The following is an 18830-nucleotide window of genomic DNA, read 5'->3' on the forward strand; positions in this document are numbered from 1 at the left end:
AGTCTTAATCAATAGTTTAAAAGATTGATAAAGACCTAGGAATATCCGACCAAGGCGTTCTCAATAACATTTTGTTGGATCCGTGATTGGCGTTTAGATCAACGGACTCGATCATGTGAATGAGGAAGAAATGGGGACCAATAAGTGTCTTTTCAGAAAGAGTTTAAAAGTGACTTGTGTATTCTAATAGGTGGTAACTGGTAACAAGGAAAAACATTTATTTTGGAAAAAAATTCTGATGTGACAAATTGGTATGCTGAATGATAAAAGTAAAAAAAAGGGAAAATCATTAAAAAAATGCAAAGTTTATGCGAAATTGTGAACAAAGGGAAGTGATTTAAAAATTATAAAAAATGTGTTGTCAGGTGAGAGAAGATGGCTTTTAGGACAAATATAACCCTCCTAATGGTTCCGCGGTATAAAATGTGGTTCCCTAATGGTTCCGGGGTATAAAATGTGGTTCCCTAGTGGTTCCGAGGTATAAAATGTGGTTCCGGGGTAGAAAATGTGGTTCCCTAGTAGTTCCGGGGTATAAAATGTGGTTCCCTAGTTCCCTAGTGGTTCCAGGGTAGAAAATATGGTTCCCTAGTGGTTCCGGGGTATAAAATGTGGTTCTCTAGTGGTTCCGGGGAATAAAATGTGGTTTCCTAGTGGTTCCGGAGTAGAAAATGTGGTTCCCTAGTGGTTTCGGGGTATAATATGTGGTTGCCTAGGGTTCTGAGGTATAAAATGTGGTTCCGGGGTATAAAAATTGGTTCCGTAGTGGTTCCGGGGTATAAAATGTGGTTCCCTAGTGTAGACACCCCATTTTGACCTGACCCCATTTTTCGAAATCGAATAAATTCCCGAAAGCTGAGGCCAGAAATTTTTGAAGAACCGAGCCCTGAATGCGAAGAAACCCCAAAATTTTACTGACCCACAGTGTTCACTAATTGATACAAATTTTCCCAGGATGGTTAACCTCTCCGAGAGCGTCCCTACGCATTTCAGAAGAATTGGACGAGCAATGGATTTAGGCCATAGGATCAAAAAGAGAATGGATGGCTGAACCCTAAGTATAAAGCAAAGAGAGTTCTTGCATGAGAGGAGGAGGCCTCATTCCAAAAAAAAAAAAGGAGAGAGGGAGAAGAACCCACAGCTAACCACCACCACCATTTTCTCCGGCAAGCCTATCCCCCTCCACCTTGCTTTCTTCTTCTTCTTCTTCTTCTTTTCTCCACCACCAAACCCCACCCAAACCACCACCTCTGCAACTCCTCCACCCCAAAACCCATTTTACCCAAACCCTCCATCTTCTGCCATCCCCAACCTCCATTAAACCCTCATCACCATCTTCTCCGGCAAGCCACCCACAGCCGCCACCTCCTCCTCCATCTTCCCCTTTCTCTGCAACCTCCACCGCCAGCCGCCACCTCAGCCACCCAAAACCCACAAAAAAAAAACCCAAAGATCAAGGCAGCAGAGGAGAGAAAAGAGAAAGAGAAGAAGCTCCGGCCTCCCTCCCCGGCCGCGCCTCCTCCAACCTCCACCAAACTCACCACCACCGTCGGCCACCACCCCCATTTCCTCCTCCACCCCCATCGGCCACGATCCCCATCTCCTACACCACCGAAACCCCACCAAAAATCCATCTCTGCAACCGGCCAACCCCACCTTCGGCCGGCCAACCCCCACCAATCCCCAACCACAAAACCCATTTTCTAAAAACCAACCACCCAAAACCCACAAATAAAAAAAAAAACCGACAACCGCCACCACCCACACCACCAACAGCCACCAAAACCCTTCGAAAATCCTCCACCATCCTCCACCTCCACCTTCCACAACCCCCAAAGCCGAACCCACTCTCTACACCTCCCAAAAACCGAAACCCATAGCCACCAGCCGCAACCGCACCCCATTAAAACCCACCTCACAGCCACCCACCTCCAAGCCGCAACCACACCCCATCCAAACCCACTTCACAGCCGCCCACCTCCAAGCCGCAACCGCACCCCAACCACCCTCTTCTTCACTCCCACCCCATCTCCGATCCAACCCACATCTGTTTGAAAAACCCCATTTTTGTTTCATAAATACACATACCCAGAGAGAGAGAGAGAGAGAGAGAGAGAGAGAGAGAGAGAGAAGGAACCGCCGCCCATCCTCTCTGCGACCTCCGACCACCCCCATTTTTTTTTTTTTTTTTTTTTTTCTTTTCTTCTACCACACCACCTAAACCCATTTTCTACCCAAAATCCCTTCAAACCCTCATCACCAGTGTCTTCTCCTTCTTCTGCTTCCTTCGATCACATCTCTCCCACCCCTCAACTTCCAGCCACCTTCTCGTTGGGTCAAAACCCATTTCGTTTTTAAAAAAAGCCTCTTCTTATTCCAATTTTTGTGACCCATCGTCCCCATCATCCGGGTCCACCTCGGCAAACCCGCAAAATTCGGTGGACATTCACTTCCACTGCCTTCTTCTTCACAGAGTTGTCTTTGTGGTAAGAGATTTCATCTCGGGAGCCTCAGGTCCCAGGGTTGTGGAGCTGATTTGGATAAAAAGAAAAAAGAAGACGAGAGACTCAGAGCACTGTCAGGTAACATCTTTGTTCTTCCTTTGGATCAATGCGATATTCGTTTCTCCTGCATTTATTTTTACCATCATATGGTCTTGCAGATTTGGGAAGTAAGATAATGCTATTGCTCTAATCTCTTAGGTCCTAATCCCAAGTAATGAAGTATTCTCTTCATTTCTTTTGATCGCATAAATTCAGCTAGCCGTTTCTTCTCTGAACTTTTTTTAGAATTATCAACCATTTGCATTGAGAGTTCATCACGAATGCACAAAACTCGTTTTGTTTTCTATTGCAATCAATTTCTGTGAGCTCTCGAAGTGGCTGCCTTCTTATATCAAATATCATTTCTGCAAGAGGTGTGTACCATTTCACTGTAGTAGGATGAGTAAATTTGGGAAAATGATCTTATCTTCAAGGTACTAACAATGTCTGTATGTTGGATTTTACAAACTATGCGAAGCTCAATGTTTAAATTTATTGGATTCTGGATATTTTCGTACAGTACCCTTGGGGCCCATCTCATTCCATCATATATTCATTTTCAGATGTGTTGAACCTGGTGCCCATTTCTTCTCCATCTTTCGTACAGTACCCTAAGTACCCGTGTTATCATGATTCATTGGCTATGAATCCACCTTGATTATATATCAGTTTGGATGTATTGAGCGGTAATGTCCATTGATTGCCTCTTTATTCCTCCCTAGGAGCTTAGTTGCTCATCCATTCAGGGTTTACACATTACTCTTGGGTTCATATTTTTTTAAGGCCTTGAAATTACAATCATCTTCGCAATCTGTTTCGTGTCTCGGATACCTCGCATATATGCCATTCTTAAGGTTCCTTACAAGGTCTAAAGTTCCATCGATTCAAAGAACTAATCTCCTTTGGGTAGGCTATGACGGAATGTATCTTGAGCCAACCCCTTCCCTTCCTGCCTTAGAGTTTTCGCAGGTTAAGGGATTTCTTCCTCTTTAGAGTCTGTCATAGAGAGTTTAGGAGTCTGTCCTTCCATCTTTCAGAGTCAGTCTTCAGCATAGGAGTCAGTCCTTCAGTCTTTCAGGAGTCAGTCCTATCATCATAGGGGTTAGGATTCTATCCATCCTCTCATCAAGTCACGTGATTTTTATCCGCTCCTGCAAGGTATAGGATGCTGTCCAACCCTTGCAGAGTTGTTATTATGTTCGTTCCCCCGCAAAGCATAGGATGCTGTCAAACCTTTTGCGGGATATCAGGAGTCTGTTGTACCCTTACGATGATAGGGTTCTGTCCTCTTGTGTCAAAAATTCAAAAAAAAAAACATTTCAAAAATACTTGAAAATTCAAAAGCATCTAAAAATAAAAAATCTCAAAAATCTCGAGTCATTAGAGTGTAGTTAGGAAAATCTGGTCCGAACTACGGATGGCTTGATCCCTAGCTGAGGGGTACGTAGGCAGCTCAGGCGTGCTGCTGGCATCCTGAGTTCAGTCATCATTTTTGCACCCTTTCACCATTTTTTAAATCACCATTTTACAAATATTTCTCATCTTTTCGTCCACCCAAGTTCAGTCAAACATTTTTAATAAATATTTTCAAACATTTCAAAACAAAAGCAAAAATGGGCAAGGATGGTGATTGCCCGGTCACTCGGAGCCCTCTTTTCATTCCATTTTCGGTTTTCATCGTGATTTTCGGTTTCCATCGGTTTTCTGATGTTTTATCGGGTTTTAGGACGGGCGATGACGTAGCGTGGCCCCTTTACAGGGATTGCCCTCGCTGAGCCCAACGATAGGTTATGACGATCGCGAGACTTGTCCGATCTTCAGCAGATTAGGATCGCTGGGCTTGATTCCTTTTGAATCGCCCTCTGAGCCTATCGTGTGTTCCATCTTCTTTCCCCTGGCATTTTGGTTCTCACGTGCCGTTGATTTTCCGATTTCTTTCTTTTCTTACACCTTTTAGCTTGCTGTGCGCTTATCTTAGATTTCTTATGCATTCTAGTTTGTTTGTTCTTCTAGCGTGCGATCGATTGCCATTTTCTTAGTCTTATCTCTTGCATAGGCTCGCATGCTAGTGTGTTTACCTTACTGTTTTGATTGCTTAGCTATAGCTTTTATCCATTCGTCTTAGTTTGATTATCTGTCTAAACTTAGATATTTGCTTTCCTTATCTCATTATATCTGTCATTATCTGTTTAGCTGTAGCTATGCATGCGATTGTTTATTGCTTTCTTAGATGTGATGAGTTAGGATTAGATGCGATGAGTTAGGATTTGGATGTTCACTTTCTTTGCCCATCCCCGGGTCATGCATGCTTAGATAGACGTTATCTCGGGGATGATGGTTCCCATTTCACATGATTTTTTGCCCAAAACTCTTCAAAGTTAATAATAAATGGCATAAGAGACCAGGTGCTTGCACTTGGGCGAATTGGGGGCGCCAAACCCCTTCCCCATTCGTCATCAGGCACGGACCCTTTGTATCTCTGGTTATCTGTTGCGACAGAGCACAACATGGGATCCAGGGCCCACTTCCTTGGATGGCGACTCTTTCTTTGTTTCAGGTGCGTCTCGAATCCGGGCTAGTCTCCGAATCGAGAGGTATCTCACTTCACATCGCCGCTCATGCTGTAAGGGGCACTCTTTCGAGAGTTCCTTGGTGGGGCTCTCCTTCAGTGGACGATCCCGAGACTCGCGTGGGGGCCCGTCCCCCCACCTCTCTCGGATCGGGGTCCACACCTAGTGGTTCCGGGGTATAAAATGTGGTTCCCTAGTGGTTCTGGGGTAGAAAATGTGGTTCCCTAGTGGTCCTGGAGTAGAAAATGTGGTTCCCTAGTGGTTCTGGAGTAGAAAATGTGGTTCCTTAGTGGTTCCGAGGTATAAAATGTGTTTCCCTAGTGGTTCCGGGGTAGAAAATGTGGTTCCGAGGCATAAAATGTGGGTTCAGTAGTGGTTCGAGGGTATAAAATGTGGTTCCCTAGTGGTTCCGAGGTATAAAATGTGGTTCCATAGTGGTTCCGAGGTATAAAATGTGGTTCCATAATGGTTCTGGGGTATAAAATGTGGTTCTGTAATGGTTCTGAGGTATAAAATGCGGTTCCCTAGTGGTTCCAGCGTATAAAATGTGGTTCCGGGGTAGAAAATGTGGTTTCATAGTGGTTCTGGGGTATAAAATGTGGTTCTCTAGTGGTTCCGAGGTATAAAATTTGGTTCCCTAGTGGTTCCGGGGTAGAAAATGTGGTTCCCACGCCGGGCCCGTACGGGCCCGGTTGACCCTCGTGTCACCCAGATTTTTGCCGTATTTTTTAAGATGTTTTTGGAAAATGTTATCCGTACTACCGTATTTTGATGAGGACACTCCTCACTTTATTAAAAGTACGGTATGGCCCGCACCATAGGATGATCCAAACCGTCCATTAGATGGGCCACAGCCTAAATAGGTTGTGCCCCAAAAAGCATTTCCGTAGGTTTATCCTAATCCTCTGATCAGAATGTTAGAGGGTTGGTCCTAACCCTCTATAGATCGGAGGGTTAGGATCAACCTATGGAAATGATTTTTGGGACACAACCAATTTAGGCTGTGGCCCATATAATTGACGCATTGGATCATCCTATGGGGGGCCATACCGTACTTTTAATTAAATGAGGAGTGCCCTCATCAAAATACAGTAGTGTGGATAACATTTCCCTTTTTTGTATGGGAATTTGCTAGCCACCTTTGCCGAGGCAACTTCTCGGCTTGTGGCCCATCCTTTGATGCAAAGATTGGCAGAAGTAATATGGGTGCAAAGGTGACTAGCAAAAGCATAATTGCAAAAAATAGTAATCATTACTTGCAAAAAATAATAATCATTACGGATTTGTGGCTGAAGTGCTAAGTTTTAAATGAAAAATTACAAAAAAATGGAAGCAAAGTATTAAAATTACGAAAAATACCAAAATGATGCACTAACATATGACAATTACCGAACTACAAAGTTTGACTATCTTTCGTCGGAAGTCCGAAGTTTTGTTCGGACTTCCGACGGAAGCCAGTAGAATAAGGATAATTCCAAAGATTTTTATTTTCAAATTGAGTAAAAATTCGAAGGATAATAGGGATATACATTGTGATCTTAGTGTCATGCAGGCAACCATAAATTGAAGCTTGATTTTGATGTTTTAGAATAAAAAAATGCAAAGAAAATGGATTTATCTTGAAAATGGGGCAAACAACAAAATTCAGTTTTAAGCTCAAAATTCATTTTCTTTGCATTTTGTAACACTGCTTCGATAAGTTTATCATGAATAAACCCTCATGATTACCAAACCCTGTTGTAAATGGCAACCTTCAAAACCCTTCCATGGAGTTTTCCACGTTAGAAAAGTCTTGAGGAAGAAGAAGGTGGTAGGTGAGAAGGTACTAAGTGCATAGGGATAGGTGCAAAAAGCTGGAGAGAAAAAAGAGGTAGGAGGGGTATATTTGTCCTAAAAGCCATCTTCTCTCACATGACAACACCTTTTTTATAAATTTCAAATCAATACCATTTGTTCACAATTTCGCATAAACTTTGCATTTTTTTAATGATTTTCCCTAAAAAAAATACTAAAATAAATGAAAGAAGATTAGTAAATGGTAAGTAGGCGGTAGGGGTGAACATGGTTCAACCGGGTAACCGAACTGAACCGGCACATTTGGTTCAGTTCGGTTAGGTTCTAGCTATATATGGTTCGGTTCCGGTTCAGAAAATTTGGAACCGGTGGAAATTCGGTCCGGTTCTGGGTTTGAGATCCCGGAACCTAGAACCGAACTGAGAACCGACCCTACTTACTTACTTAGGCATTTGATAAAATCACCCCTCCTCCATTTAATTCACCCAGCTTTAACGTGTTTCTTTGACTTTAAAATTTTAAGGGATACTAGGAATTGCCCAAATTTGTAGTTCATATATAATTTTTACATTGCCCAAATTTGTGCCAAATTATTCCAAATTTGTGGCTGTTTGTAGTTCATATATAATTTTTGCATTGCCCAAATGTGTGCCTGATTATCCCAAATTTGTGCTTGTTAGTGTTTGTAGTTCATATATAAACAGGACTGAACCGAACTGAATAGATTATAAAAACGATTAGGCAAAAACTCTACATTTGGTGAAGGTTGGGTAAACCCAAAACCGAACCGAACCGATTATATATGGTTCTGATTCGGTTCGGTTCCAAACTTATGTGGTTCGGTTCTGATTCCAATTTTAGGGAACCGATTATAAATGGTTCGGTTCTGGGTATGCCCCAAAACCGAATACCCAGAACCGAACCGAACCATGTCCACCCCGAGTAGGCGGCAAGTCAAGCCGAATGTTACTCTTAAAGATTTTAATTTCCCCGCTTATGCAGGTGGGTATTAGGGAATAAGCCTTGAAGATACAATGCCAACACTAAGAACAAGGGATCCACCCCAAGTTCAAAGCAACCCGCGATTGAAAAAACCAGAAATATAGAAAAGTAAAAGAGGAGAATGTCTTTTTTAAAATGGGATCTCAAGCCTTCTTTTATGGAAGATAAAAAGACATGAAGGCATCCATTCAAATGGAAATACCCCTTCACAAAAAGGAAGTGTCTCTTTGAATTCTTCCACGAAAGAATTCCTGAGTTTTTTTTTTTTATTTGGAAAAAAACTTCCATGGATATGAGTTTTCCAAATTGTGGGAAATTCATTTTCCATGGAAAAATTCCCAATAAAAATTTCCTATGCATCCAAACAGCCTTACTAAATCTTGAATTATGAAAGCATGCATGCTTTTTTGGTTGTAAGTATAGGTTTGGTGATGATTATCATATGTAGAAGAAAAAAAAAATAGCAGGCATCAACCCATCCAAAATTCAATTCCCTCGTCTTATTATTCAGAATTAACACCACCCCCGCCCCCCCGGCACTAAAATACACCACCTTTCCAGATTTTGTCTCCAAACCTACATCACTCCGATCTTCCTTGCTCCCCGCTGTTAAACCATCTCCCCTATATATCCACCCATCCAGGGGCGGAGCCAGGAATTTACACTTAGGGGGGCCGGACTAATTTACACTTAACTGCAATGGTCATTGGGGGGCCATGGCCACTAAACTATTTTAGCATGCATGTACATCCATACATTATAAAAGGGATTTTTCAAGTCATTAGGGGGGCCAGATTTTTCAAGTCATTAGGGGGGGGCCCTCATGCTATAAGTGCCTCCGCCTCCGCCCCTACACCCATCACCCTTTCTCCTTATCCTTCAAAACCAACTTCCTTCTTCCTCATAAACATGGTCAGAGTCCTCTCTTCTTCTTTCTCATCCCCTCTCCTCATCTTCCTTATATTCTCCCTCTTCATCCATCCATCTCTATCCATAAGAGCACTCATCAAAGGTAAGAAGGAAGAGAATGTGAGATTTTTTTCTCTCTCTTCTTCCATGCACTAATTGGTTTCTCTTTTCTTTCTTTTTTTGTTTGTTAGATGTCGAGATTGACATAAAAAGTGAATCATTAGCAGGGTTGAAAGACCAGGTTGGCTTCTTTGTTTTTTGTTTTTTTTTTTTTTTGTATGTGTTCCTCTCTCCTTTCTATATTTGATTTATTTAGAATTTACTTATAATCATGGTTTTAAATTTCGACCGAAAACAGGGACCAAAACCGGTATTTGGCGAAATTTAATATTTTGCCATTTACCAAATTTCGGTAATTTCAGTCAGAAATTTTGAGAAAATGCATTTAAAAAAAAAAAAAAAAAAAAAGCATTACAAAATTTTGGCCGAAATTTCAGAATTTCGGTCTGAAATTTCATATGAGAGTACGAAATTTCGGTCGAAATTTCGGTTTTCCAGAAGTCCGAAATCGGTACCGAAATCAAAATTTTAAACCATGCTTACAATCTCCTTTTTTCTCATTTTCAGCCATTGACGGGAGAAGGCAACTATGAAGAGTTGCATGAAGTGCATTCAGGGCCGAATCCTATCAGCAATTCCATGCCAGTACAAGTTAGAAATAGCAACTTACAAAGAAGCCCATAACTCCTCTTGTCTCTGTATATACATGCTTCATGCTTGCTTCTAGAATCTTCTAAAAGTGCTTAATATATTGAAGAGATGTGAGGCTTTTGTTTTAGTATGAATGATTAAATAACACAAACTCTAACAGCTTTAGCTTTTGAAGTAATTGGTTGTTTCACATGGTAATAGAGCTGTTGTCCTAAGGGATGTTCTGGGTTGAAGAACCAACAACTCATTAATATTAAAAATTCACGTATATGGCCAACCCCAAAAAAGTGTCGTCACACGTGAGGGGGAGTGTTGAAGTATAAATGATTAAATAACACCAACTCTAACACCTTAAGCTTTTGGAGTAATTGGTTGTTTCACATGGTATCAGAGCTATTGCGTTGATGTTAAAAATACACGTGTAGGTCCAACCCAAAAGAGAGGCCACATGTGCCACGTGTACTTGTAACCCCAAATAGAGGGGCTACAAGTGAGGAGTTTTGATATAAATGATCAAATAACACCAACTCTTATAGCTTAAGCTTCTGGAGTAATTGGTTGTTTCACAAAAAGTCCATGTTACATAGGATGCTAGTTGATGTTCAAGAGATGAGATTTTGAGTATTTCACCTTGGAGAGAAGAAGTTTTGTAAGGATCTACAAAGTCGTGCTTGATTGTAGTCGTAGATCAACCCCAGAAAATAAAAATTAGATGAAGAAAATTGAAATCATGATACAAGGACAGTATTATAGAAAAAACAGAATTCGAGCATTGAATGGTGACATTGATTTGTTGTAGTATAAGGAAGAAATCAGTTTCAATAATGGAAATGGAAGAAATCTAGCATTCAATGCTAACATGGATTTGTTACACTGCAAATGTCGGTTCTAATTTATTGTACACCACGAATGGTTTGCGTTCCAGTGATGAGTGCTCATTTCAGGTCACAAGACTCACAACCAAACAATGGGAAGTGATCCGGGTCTCTTCCTCTATGAGACTCCCTCACCATCAAGCACATTCTGTGTAGAGTTTTTCGTTTCCTCGGTTTTTTAGGAGTTTCATATCCTCCTCACTCAGTCCCTCTCCCACCCTCCCTCACCATTGGATAAGCTAATATGAATATTCCACGGACAAAACTCATGAGAGGAATGCTAGACTGAAGGGCACCCCTAGCAAAAAAACCGGTTACAAGGGTGCTTCTATTGGTCTTTAGCAACAAGTGCATTTATTATTCTTTTGGTCAGTGCCATTTTCTATTTTTACGTGCCCTTATAAGGTGCACTTTGTGACCAAGGACCAATAGGAGCGCCCTTCTAACCGGTTTTTGCAATGGTCCCCTTCAATCTATCATCCCTCAATTCATGGTAGCCAAACATGCCCTAAATGTATGCTCTGGGATGAATGTGTAAAAGTTCGTGAGTAAAAAAGTTCACGAATTTGTTGTTCCTTTTCTACTAATATTCTTGAAGAGATTTGCTAGCGTCTATCGCTAAAGGCATTTGGCAGATGGTATGTCGGCCACACAGACTCACTTTTCAGCAGCTTTTGTCTTCATTCACGAGGTGGTTGGTTTGATATGCGGCAGACCATCTGTGAAATGCCATTTGCGATGGATGCTAGCAAATCCCATTTTAGAAACATTTTCTTAATTTCAATCATCTAGACTATTGTAGAAAAAGGTTATTTTTCTACATGAGAGTATTTGAAGAGCTGTTAAAAGGTTATTTTATTTCCCGAAAAGCTCTCACGATGCATTTAAAGAAGAAAAGACAGATGGGTGCAAATATCAAAATAAGGTTGTGCTGATATCATTTCCCTAAATATATATTATTAGCCAAGACACTTAAGAGACTATAGAATATAAAATAAACTCTTGGTTTTATATCTTTTTTGGTCTCAGGAAATCAGCTTCCCAAATCCCAATTTTCTGTTTTTGTTCTTAAATCTAAATTTAAACACACTGGGAGAGACAAGGGTTGAGCCTTAGTTCAATTGGTAAAGACTCAGGGTGTTAAAAAAATGTGATTCTGTCGCATGTTCGGCAAGGCTTCTCATGTTTGGCAACCATTATAACAATGATTACCATCGATTTGGTAGGTGCAAAATGAGAAAAGCAAGTAAATCCGAAAAATGTTTTTCGAGATCTACGACCTATGGAGGCTGTTTCCATTTTTTTCTTCGTTTTTGCGATAGTAGATGATGAGATTATGCGGAGTGACCGAGAGTCGCTTTTGCATATTCTCATTAGTCCGTTTCTACCTGAATCTTCCAGCAAGAATGAGAAGCCTTGCCGAACATGCGACAAAATCACATGTTTTTAACCCAAAAAAATCATATTTTTTAGTCAAAATATAAGGATAAAATTGTAAAACAGGCATTTGCGGAACAAGATTTTTGATTTTTTTTTACGTTTCTCGTTATGCACTCGAAAGAGTAGAGGAATTCCTTAATGTTTTAATAAGTGCACGATCTTAGCTTATTTTTTCGTTTTTCAATAGCTTGTAAGAGCTTTCTGGGAACTGTAATAAACTTTTGCCAACTCTTTAAACACTTATAAAAGACAAGATGCATTATTGCAAATAACAAAACATAGTTGTGTCGATATCATTTCATTTCCTTATCCCCTTTTAATTTGTAGTGTCAGTGGACCTAGACAGTCCAATGGATCTTCCGAATCTAAATTTTATTGGACAAGGGTACCAGCGGATCCACGAACATAGTTTGGATCAGGGTTGAACCTAGTCCGAAACTCTAAACCGTCACTCCGAACCCGAGTTGATTTCCCAATTCGAGGTTGACCCGATTACGCCGATATCTTTCCCCATTTAGTTTTTATTTTATAAGAAAAACAATACAGGAAAATGGTAAAAAATAAAAAATACTTTTTTTTTAAAATGTCGGGTATTGATGAGGGTCGGGTCAACCGGACACCTTAACTCAAACCCAAACCCGACCCGACTCAAATCGGGTTCAACTTCCTCAACCCGAATCCAAACCTGACATGTGTCAAGTTCAACTTCCTCAACCCGAACCCGACCCGACTCAAACACAACCCAACCTGTGATTTTTTTTCGGGTTGAGCCTGACCCCAGTTGCACCCTTAGTTTGGATCCGAAATTTCTTCGGATCGGATCATGTCACAAAAAATCTTCGAAAGGGTATTTCTGTAAAAAAAAGGTAGAGCATATAATGGTTTCGTAACCCTAACCTACTCCATTCACGCTCCTCGGCTGTAAGAAGGCCTCCGAACTTCCGCCGCTAAGAAGAAGAAGAAGTAGAAAGAAGAAAAAAGGTAAGGGTATTTTCAGGGGGGGGGGGGGTGTCTATTTCTCCCCTCGCCCCCCCTCTTTCGATTCGTTCGTTCTTTGTTACTTTGAATTATTGTTTTGATTCGTTTGTTTTCTTTTATTCAGTTCATGAAAGCATCAATGGATTCTATGTATGAGAAACTATTGCTTATTATATTGAAAAACCCTAAATTTTCTTCTCGTTTCGTTGAATCTCTTCCGATTTTTCACCCTGTTAGATTCTTCTGGAGGTTTCCTTTTCTTATTTTAAGCTTTTTATATCATTCATTTATAGGTTATCAGATCTGTTCAACAGGTAGAAAGTGAGTAGTTTCTGATGATATTTGCAGATTTGAAATGTATTTACGATCTTTGCTATGTGAAATCGAGATCTGTTCTTCTTTCTGTAGCGATTAGGGTTTCGTTATAGTTGATATCCATTTATAACACTGAAATCTCGGGGATTTTTTTTTTTTTTTTCCTGTTATTATACATTCTTATCTTGAAATGCTTGTGGAAAACTTATTTCTTTAGCTATTGGATTTTGAAGAAGCCATGGCGGTGCCTCTGCTCACGAAGAAGATCATCAAGAAGCGCGTCAAGAAGTTCAAGAGGCCACAGAGCGACCGCAAGGTCTCTGTCAAGGTATGTTTCTTTCTCATCCATTCAAGTTATTGTATTATCTAGAAATGTGTTTTTAATAACTCTATTTTCCCTTTTGTATTACTAGTTTACTGAAATGGCTTATTAGTTAACTATGTTTTATCCTTGGATAGTGTTGAATAATGTATTAGGGTAGTTTAGACATTACTTGTAGTAGTTAGGGGGGTTGTAGTCCTTGTACATTGTTGCCCTAGTGTGGGTCTATATATACGTCATATTCATGAGGAGCTCCCTAGTGGAGACACTCCATCCCTCCATTCCTCTTCTTCTTCCTATATTCTAACCCTAGCTCTATTTCTTTTTTTTTTGAAAAGGACCCTAGCTCCATTTCTAACAGATAGAATTGCTAACATCTGTTCACGTCGACCTTTGTTCTTGGATAAAATATTGCTGGAAAAAAAATTGATGAATGGCAGACAAGATAGTTTCAAGCTTGGGTACAACTCATGTTGAGGTTTTACTGTAAAATACAGTCGGGTTTCTGGTTGATTCCAATTTACTTTTTAGCAGAAGCTCAACCTGACCCGACCCAATTTGCACCCCTATTTCAAGCTGAACCTATCCAAGTGGGATAGCCAATCCCAGGAACATCTTATCCAAGGGTTTCTATTCCTGTGAAGAACAGACCCATTCCATGGGGATAGCAAGACAGGGTTTATTTTATCCTTGGATAGGCTTGCTATCCTCTGTTCACTTTAAGAACAACACCAATGGATGGGGTATACTATACGAGCAGGTTAGCCAATCCAAGGAACCAGCTTATGCAAGGATTTATATCCTTGTGGAGTGTGTTCCCATTATTTTTTAGTGATGGAAGATGTTTACACTTGCCTTTCAGGTGCAAGTGTTTCCACATGCATTTGAGGAGTAAGGTCCCAAGCACAGTTTCAAAACTCCCATGTCATTGTTGAGTCACCCAAGTCGCTCCATTTTACCTTGGCCGTGTTGTAGTCCGAATCTGCATTTTGCCCTCTAATGTCAATCAACATTCCTTTGATTCTCCCATGTACTCCACCCTCTCAACCAAGTACTCGGCTGCGTCAGCCAAGTACACAGCCACGTTGCGCTGAGTCAACTAGGGTTTGCTTTGGCCGCATTTTGACCAACATCCACGTTTTGAAACACTAGTCCGAAGGATAGCTTTGCCCCTTCAAGGTCCGAAGGCCCAAAGAAAAGAGTGCCTCTGGGTTGTATCTCAGGTCCAAATGCACATTCAAGGCAAAGCTTGCACACTGACTATGAACTGCACCATTGCTGATGTTTCTAGCCAACATTCTGCATTTGTTGGGTTTCTCCTTAATGGCTTGTTTGCATTCTGCACCCCTTGTATGAGTTGAATTTTGGTAGCAGGTATAGAACTAACAATGGCTTTTGAAATCTGCCTGTGCTTTTTGATTGTTATATTAAAAAGTAACCACAAGTGCACGGGTCACGTGTAGTCACGAGTCGAACTCAGGGAAGAGAAATCTAGTTGTCAATCATATTCTTGGACCGATTAGAATACTAGTTATGATATAATGTTGTTTGGCAAAATCTCAGGATTTCCGTGGACTTGACCTCGGAGCCAACACTATATGTAAGTGCATACTCTATTCAATCTAAGAATCAAATTCAACTAAGATATTTTGGATTTAAAATCCTAATTTAGGCAAAGTGTACCAAATTTTAATGATTCTATTAAGTACCTATTAAATAAGAAAATTCAGTTTTAATTAATGATAGAAATCAGTTCTAATTAACAAACAAATTAAAACTATTCTAATTAGAAAATAAAAAACTAAAATCTGAATTTCAGAATATGGAATTAAAAACACTGTTTACTAAAACAGTCGTATCTCACTCATCTAAACTCGGATTTTAACTCATAAGTACTCATTTCGAAGGATTTTGAAAGATCTACAAATTTTATGTTTATGATTTTTCCTAATTTGGTCGTTTACCTCTCCAAAATTGGCTTCAAAATTGACTAACAACATTAAAACGGGAAAATCATACTTGGAACCTATAATTAAAAGATAACTAAAACCAAGATTAGTTTAAGAGATAAAAGATAAATTAAAAACTTACTTAGGGGCTGGAATCCACCATGGTTCCGGTTGTGATAATTAATTAAACCAAATTTTTGCTTTAACTCATTATATAATTGATAAACAAGGTCTATGGAAGATAAGATCGAAATATGTCATTTTTCATGAGTTGTTATTGATTATCTAACAAGTTTTAAAGAATATATAGGGGTATATAATCTACTCCATCAACAATCAATCATACGAACGGGGAAAGCCGATGGCATGATTGATTGGGATAAAACAATTATACCACCTATATATATGTTATTTTATGCATCAAAATATTTAATCAAAACTCCTTCCCTTCCCCATGGTTTCATGGGTTTAGTTGTTCATGGAAAAAGAAGGAAAAGATAAAATAGAAGAGAGGGAGGAGAGAAAAAGAAGTGCCATGAGGAGAGAAAAAGAAGTGCCATCAATCACAAATTGAAAAGAAAAGTAAAGAGAGATGCTTTCACTAATTAAACTTAAGACAAATTACATAAATAAAATCTGGAAATTAAATAAAACAAGAACAAAAACTTATTCTTTTGCCTTTTAAGCCTGAGACATGCCTTTCTCCTTTCTTGTGTCACCCTTGATTGGAGTTGGAATGGCCTTGGAGGTAGAGGATGTAAGAGATGGAAAAAGAACTTGAAAAAAAAAAGAGAGAACAAGAGAGTAAAGAGAGTCTTCACTTTGATATATAGCCCTCTTACCCTTCTATTTTCAAACCCCAAGAAAAGACACAAATTTGGCAATGTTCTTGTATTTTTGGCAACCACTACGTGTAGTTGGTAATTTCTGAAATTCCACCAATTGTTGGTAGCTTTCTCAAACTTCTTCTTTTTGCTTCACAATTTTGGCAACTTTGCACCGTCTTTTGGTAACTTTTCTCTCTCTTGAATTTTTCTTTGGAATTTCATCTCTTTAGCTTCATTTTCTTGGAAAATCCATATGATACCCTAAAACACGAAAAACGACACAAAACCTTAGCAGTACCGCTCTAAACATGAAATATGCATGATTTTTCTACCTATAATTCACACATAAATGTGCTCATCACTTTTCAAGAAACTGCCAAAATGATCTGCGCTAAACTTTTAGTCTTTTATTTATCAATGCTTTTTGAAACTAAAATGCAAGTTGCAAACACCGAAGTTATTTTTCTGTCAACTTTATTTTTCCAATGAGCACTAGAGTTGATGGTAATGCATTGTGATAGCCAAGCTGGCGTAGACCGAAAGGTATTGATTCTCGCGTGAGGAGGAAGTTTAAGGGAGTTACATTGATGCCCAATATTGGATACGGGTCAGACAAGAAGACTCGACACTACCTCCCTAATGGCTTCAAGAAATTCGTGGTGCACAATGTCAAAGAGCTTGAACTGTTGATGATGCATAACAGGTACATATTCTCTTTTATAATTTTTGGAAAAACAAACTAAAAATATGAGCTTCCGTTTTTCTATAACAATATATCTAATCGTTACCATTATAAGACCAGTTTCCATATTTTATATTTGCTGTTGATGCAATTCAGGACTTACTGTGCTGAGATTGCACACAATGTGTCTACAAGGAAGCGGAAAGAGATTGTAGAGCGAGCGGCACAGCTGGATGTTGTTGTTACAAACAAGCTGGCGAGGTTGCGCAGCCAGGAGGATGAATGAGCGCGGATAGTAGTGCATTTAGAAGAATGCTGCTTTAGATTGGTACTTTCAATTTGCAAATTTTGTTTTTGGAGTGTTTCATGTCCTTAAACCTATTAGTTAAATTTTCTGATTTTCTTTGAGTGAACTTTGGTTTTCTTGGTTATTAGTATGTAAGCTCTGTGATGAAGTAATTAACTGTTGTGACTTTTGGTACTGCTCTGTGCTGAGTTAAGTCTTTGATGGTGGATGTTTTTTTTTCATGCATATCCTACAGTAAGAGGATCAGTCCTCTAACCTGCTGTTAGTCCATGTTAATCTCACCGAGGTTTGGTATACCATTTCCCGTAAACTTGACATGTGCCGGATGTCTCTGATGATCAGATTCATTATCTTTTTAATTTATCGAATTGGTTTCATCTAAAGCAAATCAAGTGTTCCAATTTAATTCTGGCTAAATTCCCAGAGAGAGCATTTAATGGGAGGGAAAGGGGGTGCAGAGCAGGAAATCATTTTCTGTTCAGATGCTTCAGCTGTGGTTACTTTAAGAGAATAGGTGTCTGCTGTGGTGATTGCTGTGTTCTAGTCCTGAATTTTCTTCCCATGCTGTGAAGGTTGATTAGAAGATAAGTTGGAGGAGTAATCCGATATCCTTGTATAACATCTGTATTATTGTGCAGAGCAGGAAATCATTTTCTGTTCAGATGCTACAGTGGTGGTTACTTTAAGAGAATGGGTGTCTGCTGTGGTGATTGCTGTGTTCTAGTCCTGAATTTTCTTCCCATGCTGTGAAGATTGATTAGAAGATAAGTTGGAGGAGTAATCCGATATGCTTGTATAACATTTGTATTATTGTGCAACTGTAAGCTTTTGCAGGATTGCTATAGATATTTCCCGTCCTATTGAATGTGTGGACTTGATGTTTCCATTTGTTTGGTCATCTTGGAATGCCAGCCCAAAATAGCTTTGATTGGAATTCATCTTTGGCTAAGAAGATAGAAAGCTTGCTGAGGAAAGCAGATGATTATGAAGAGAAAGTTAATGCCCTGTTCGTTTTAAGATTATGACAACCGATTGTGAGTGCCAAACGATTATTGGACTCAAATTTAAACGTAATTTTGGGGCCAATAATAGGTTTGACACTCACAATCGGTTGGACTAACTGTGGTTTGTAAGTCAAGGAAATTGTTAGAGGTATGCAAGTCCAAAGACAGATGAAACCAGTGATGAATTGTAGGCAGACATGTTATAGAGACCCAGTCTGTATAAGAGAGAACAAATGATCAGCATGGGAGTTGTAGATATTTGATAGGCTGTTTTCCTACACTAATTGTGGAATGAAATCAAATTGTCGACCCTAAAAATTTACCTCAGTGAAGTAAACTGTTAAAATTGGGGGCAAACCGGTTTCAAATCAAAGTTTGCAACTTTGAAAAGCTTTGAAACATGAGAATTCATCTCGGAAGGGATTGCAGGATTTGGTATAAAGCTTTTCTTCAATTTTCCATCCTCTTAACAAACTCGATCTAGCATATCCAGGAAGTCCCTCACGATGAGAAAGATCCTAAGTTGGTTTGCTTCATCTTTGCTTACATTTCCATGAAAACATAATGTTATTTCTCTGAGATGCAAAAGCACTCCACCATCATGT

The 18830-nt window shown here is 39.6% G+C and overlaps 2 protein-coding genes and 1 long non-coding RNA gene across 8 annotated transcripts in view; all 3 read left to right on the forward strand.

Moving 5' to 3' along the window:
- The window catches only part of LOC143890249 (uncharacterized), an 85725-nt gene extending 83463 nt beyond the window's left edge, over positions 1-2262 (forward strand). For both annotated transcript variants that reach the window (XM_077394853.1, XM_077394851.1), the window contains exon 7: positions 2252-2262. The gene's annotated coding sequence lies outside the window, so the exon portion shown is untranslated. The remainder of the gene's footprint in view (positions 1-2251) is intronic.
- Positions 2263-8714: 6452 nt separating this feature from the next.
- Positions 8715-9691, forward strand: LOC143889239 (uncharacterized). The gene is made up of 3 exons (XR_013254799.1): positions 8715-8918; positions 9007-9056; positions 9443-9691. It is a non-coding gene; the product is annotated as an uncharacterized LOC143889239 (long non-coding RNA).
- A 2982-nt stretch (positions 9692-12673) lies between these two features.
- On the forward strand, positions 12674-18105 carry LOC143890251 (large ribosomal subunit protein eL32z). 5 transcript variants are annotated; one of them, XM_077394856.1, is made up of 5 exons: positions 12674-12822; positions 13368-13462; positions 16754-16935; positions 17071-17242; positions 17860-18105. In XM_077394856.1, the coding sequence occupies exons 2-4, from the start codon at positions 13373-13375 to the stop codon at positions 17198-17200; spliced, it is 402 nt and encodes a 133-aa protein (XP_077250971.1). In that variant the 5' UTR covers positions 12674-12822; positions 13368-13372; the 3' UTR covers positions 17201-17242; positions 17860-18105. The 5 variants fall into 5 exon arrangements, with proteins under 5 accessions (XP_077250971.1, XP_077250972.1, XP_077250970.1 ...); XM_077394857.1 differs by having other exon boundaries at positions 17865-18105; XM_077394855.1 differs by lacking the exon at positions 17860-18105 and having other exon boundaries at positions 17071-17395.
- Positions 18106-18830: the final 725 nt, after the last annotated feature.

This window comes from Tasmannia lanceolata, unplaced genomic scaffold (assembly GCF_043159265.1).
Source record: "Tasmannia lanceolata isolate RefF3 unplaced genomic scaffold, GAP_Taslan_0.1 ptg000013l, whole genome shotgun sequence".
NCBI classification, from domain to species: Eukaryota; Viridiplantae; Streptophyta; class Magnoliopsida; order Canellales; family Winteraceae; genus Tasmannia; species Tasmannia lanceolata.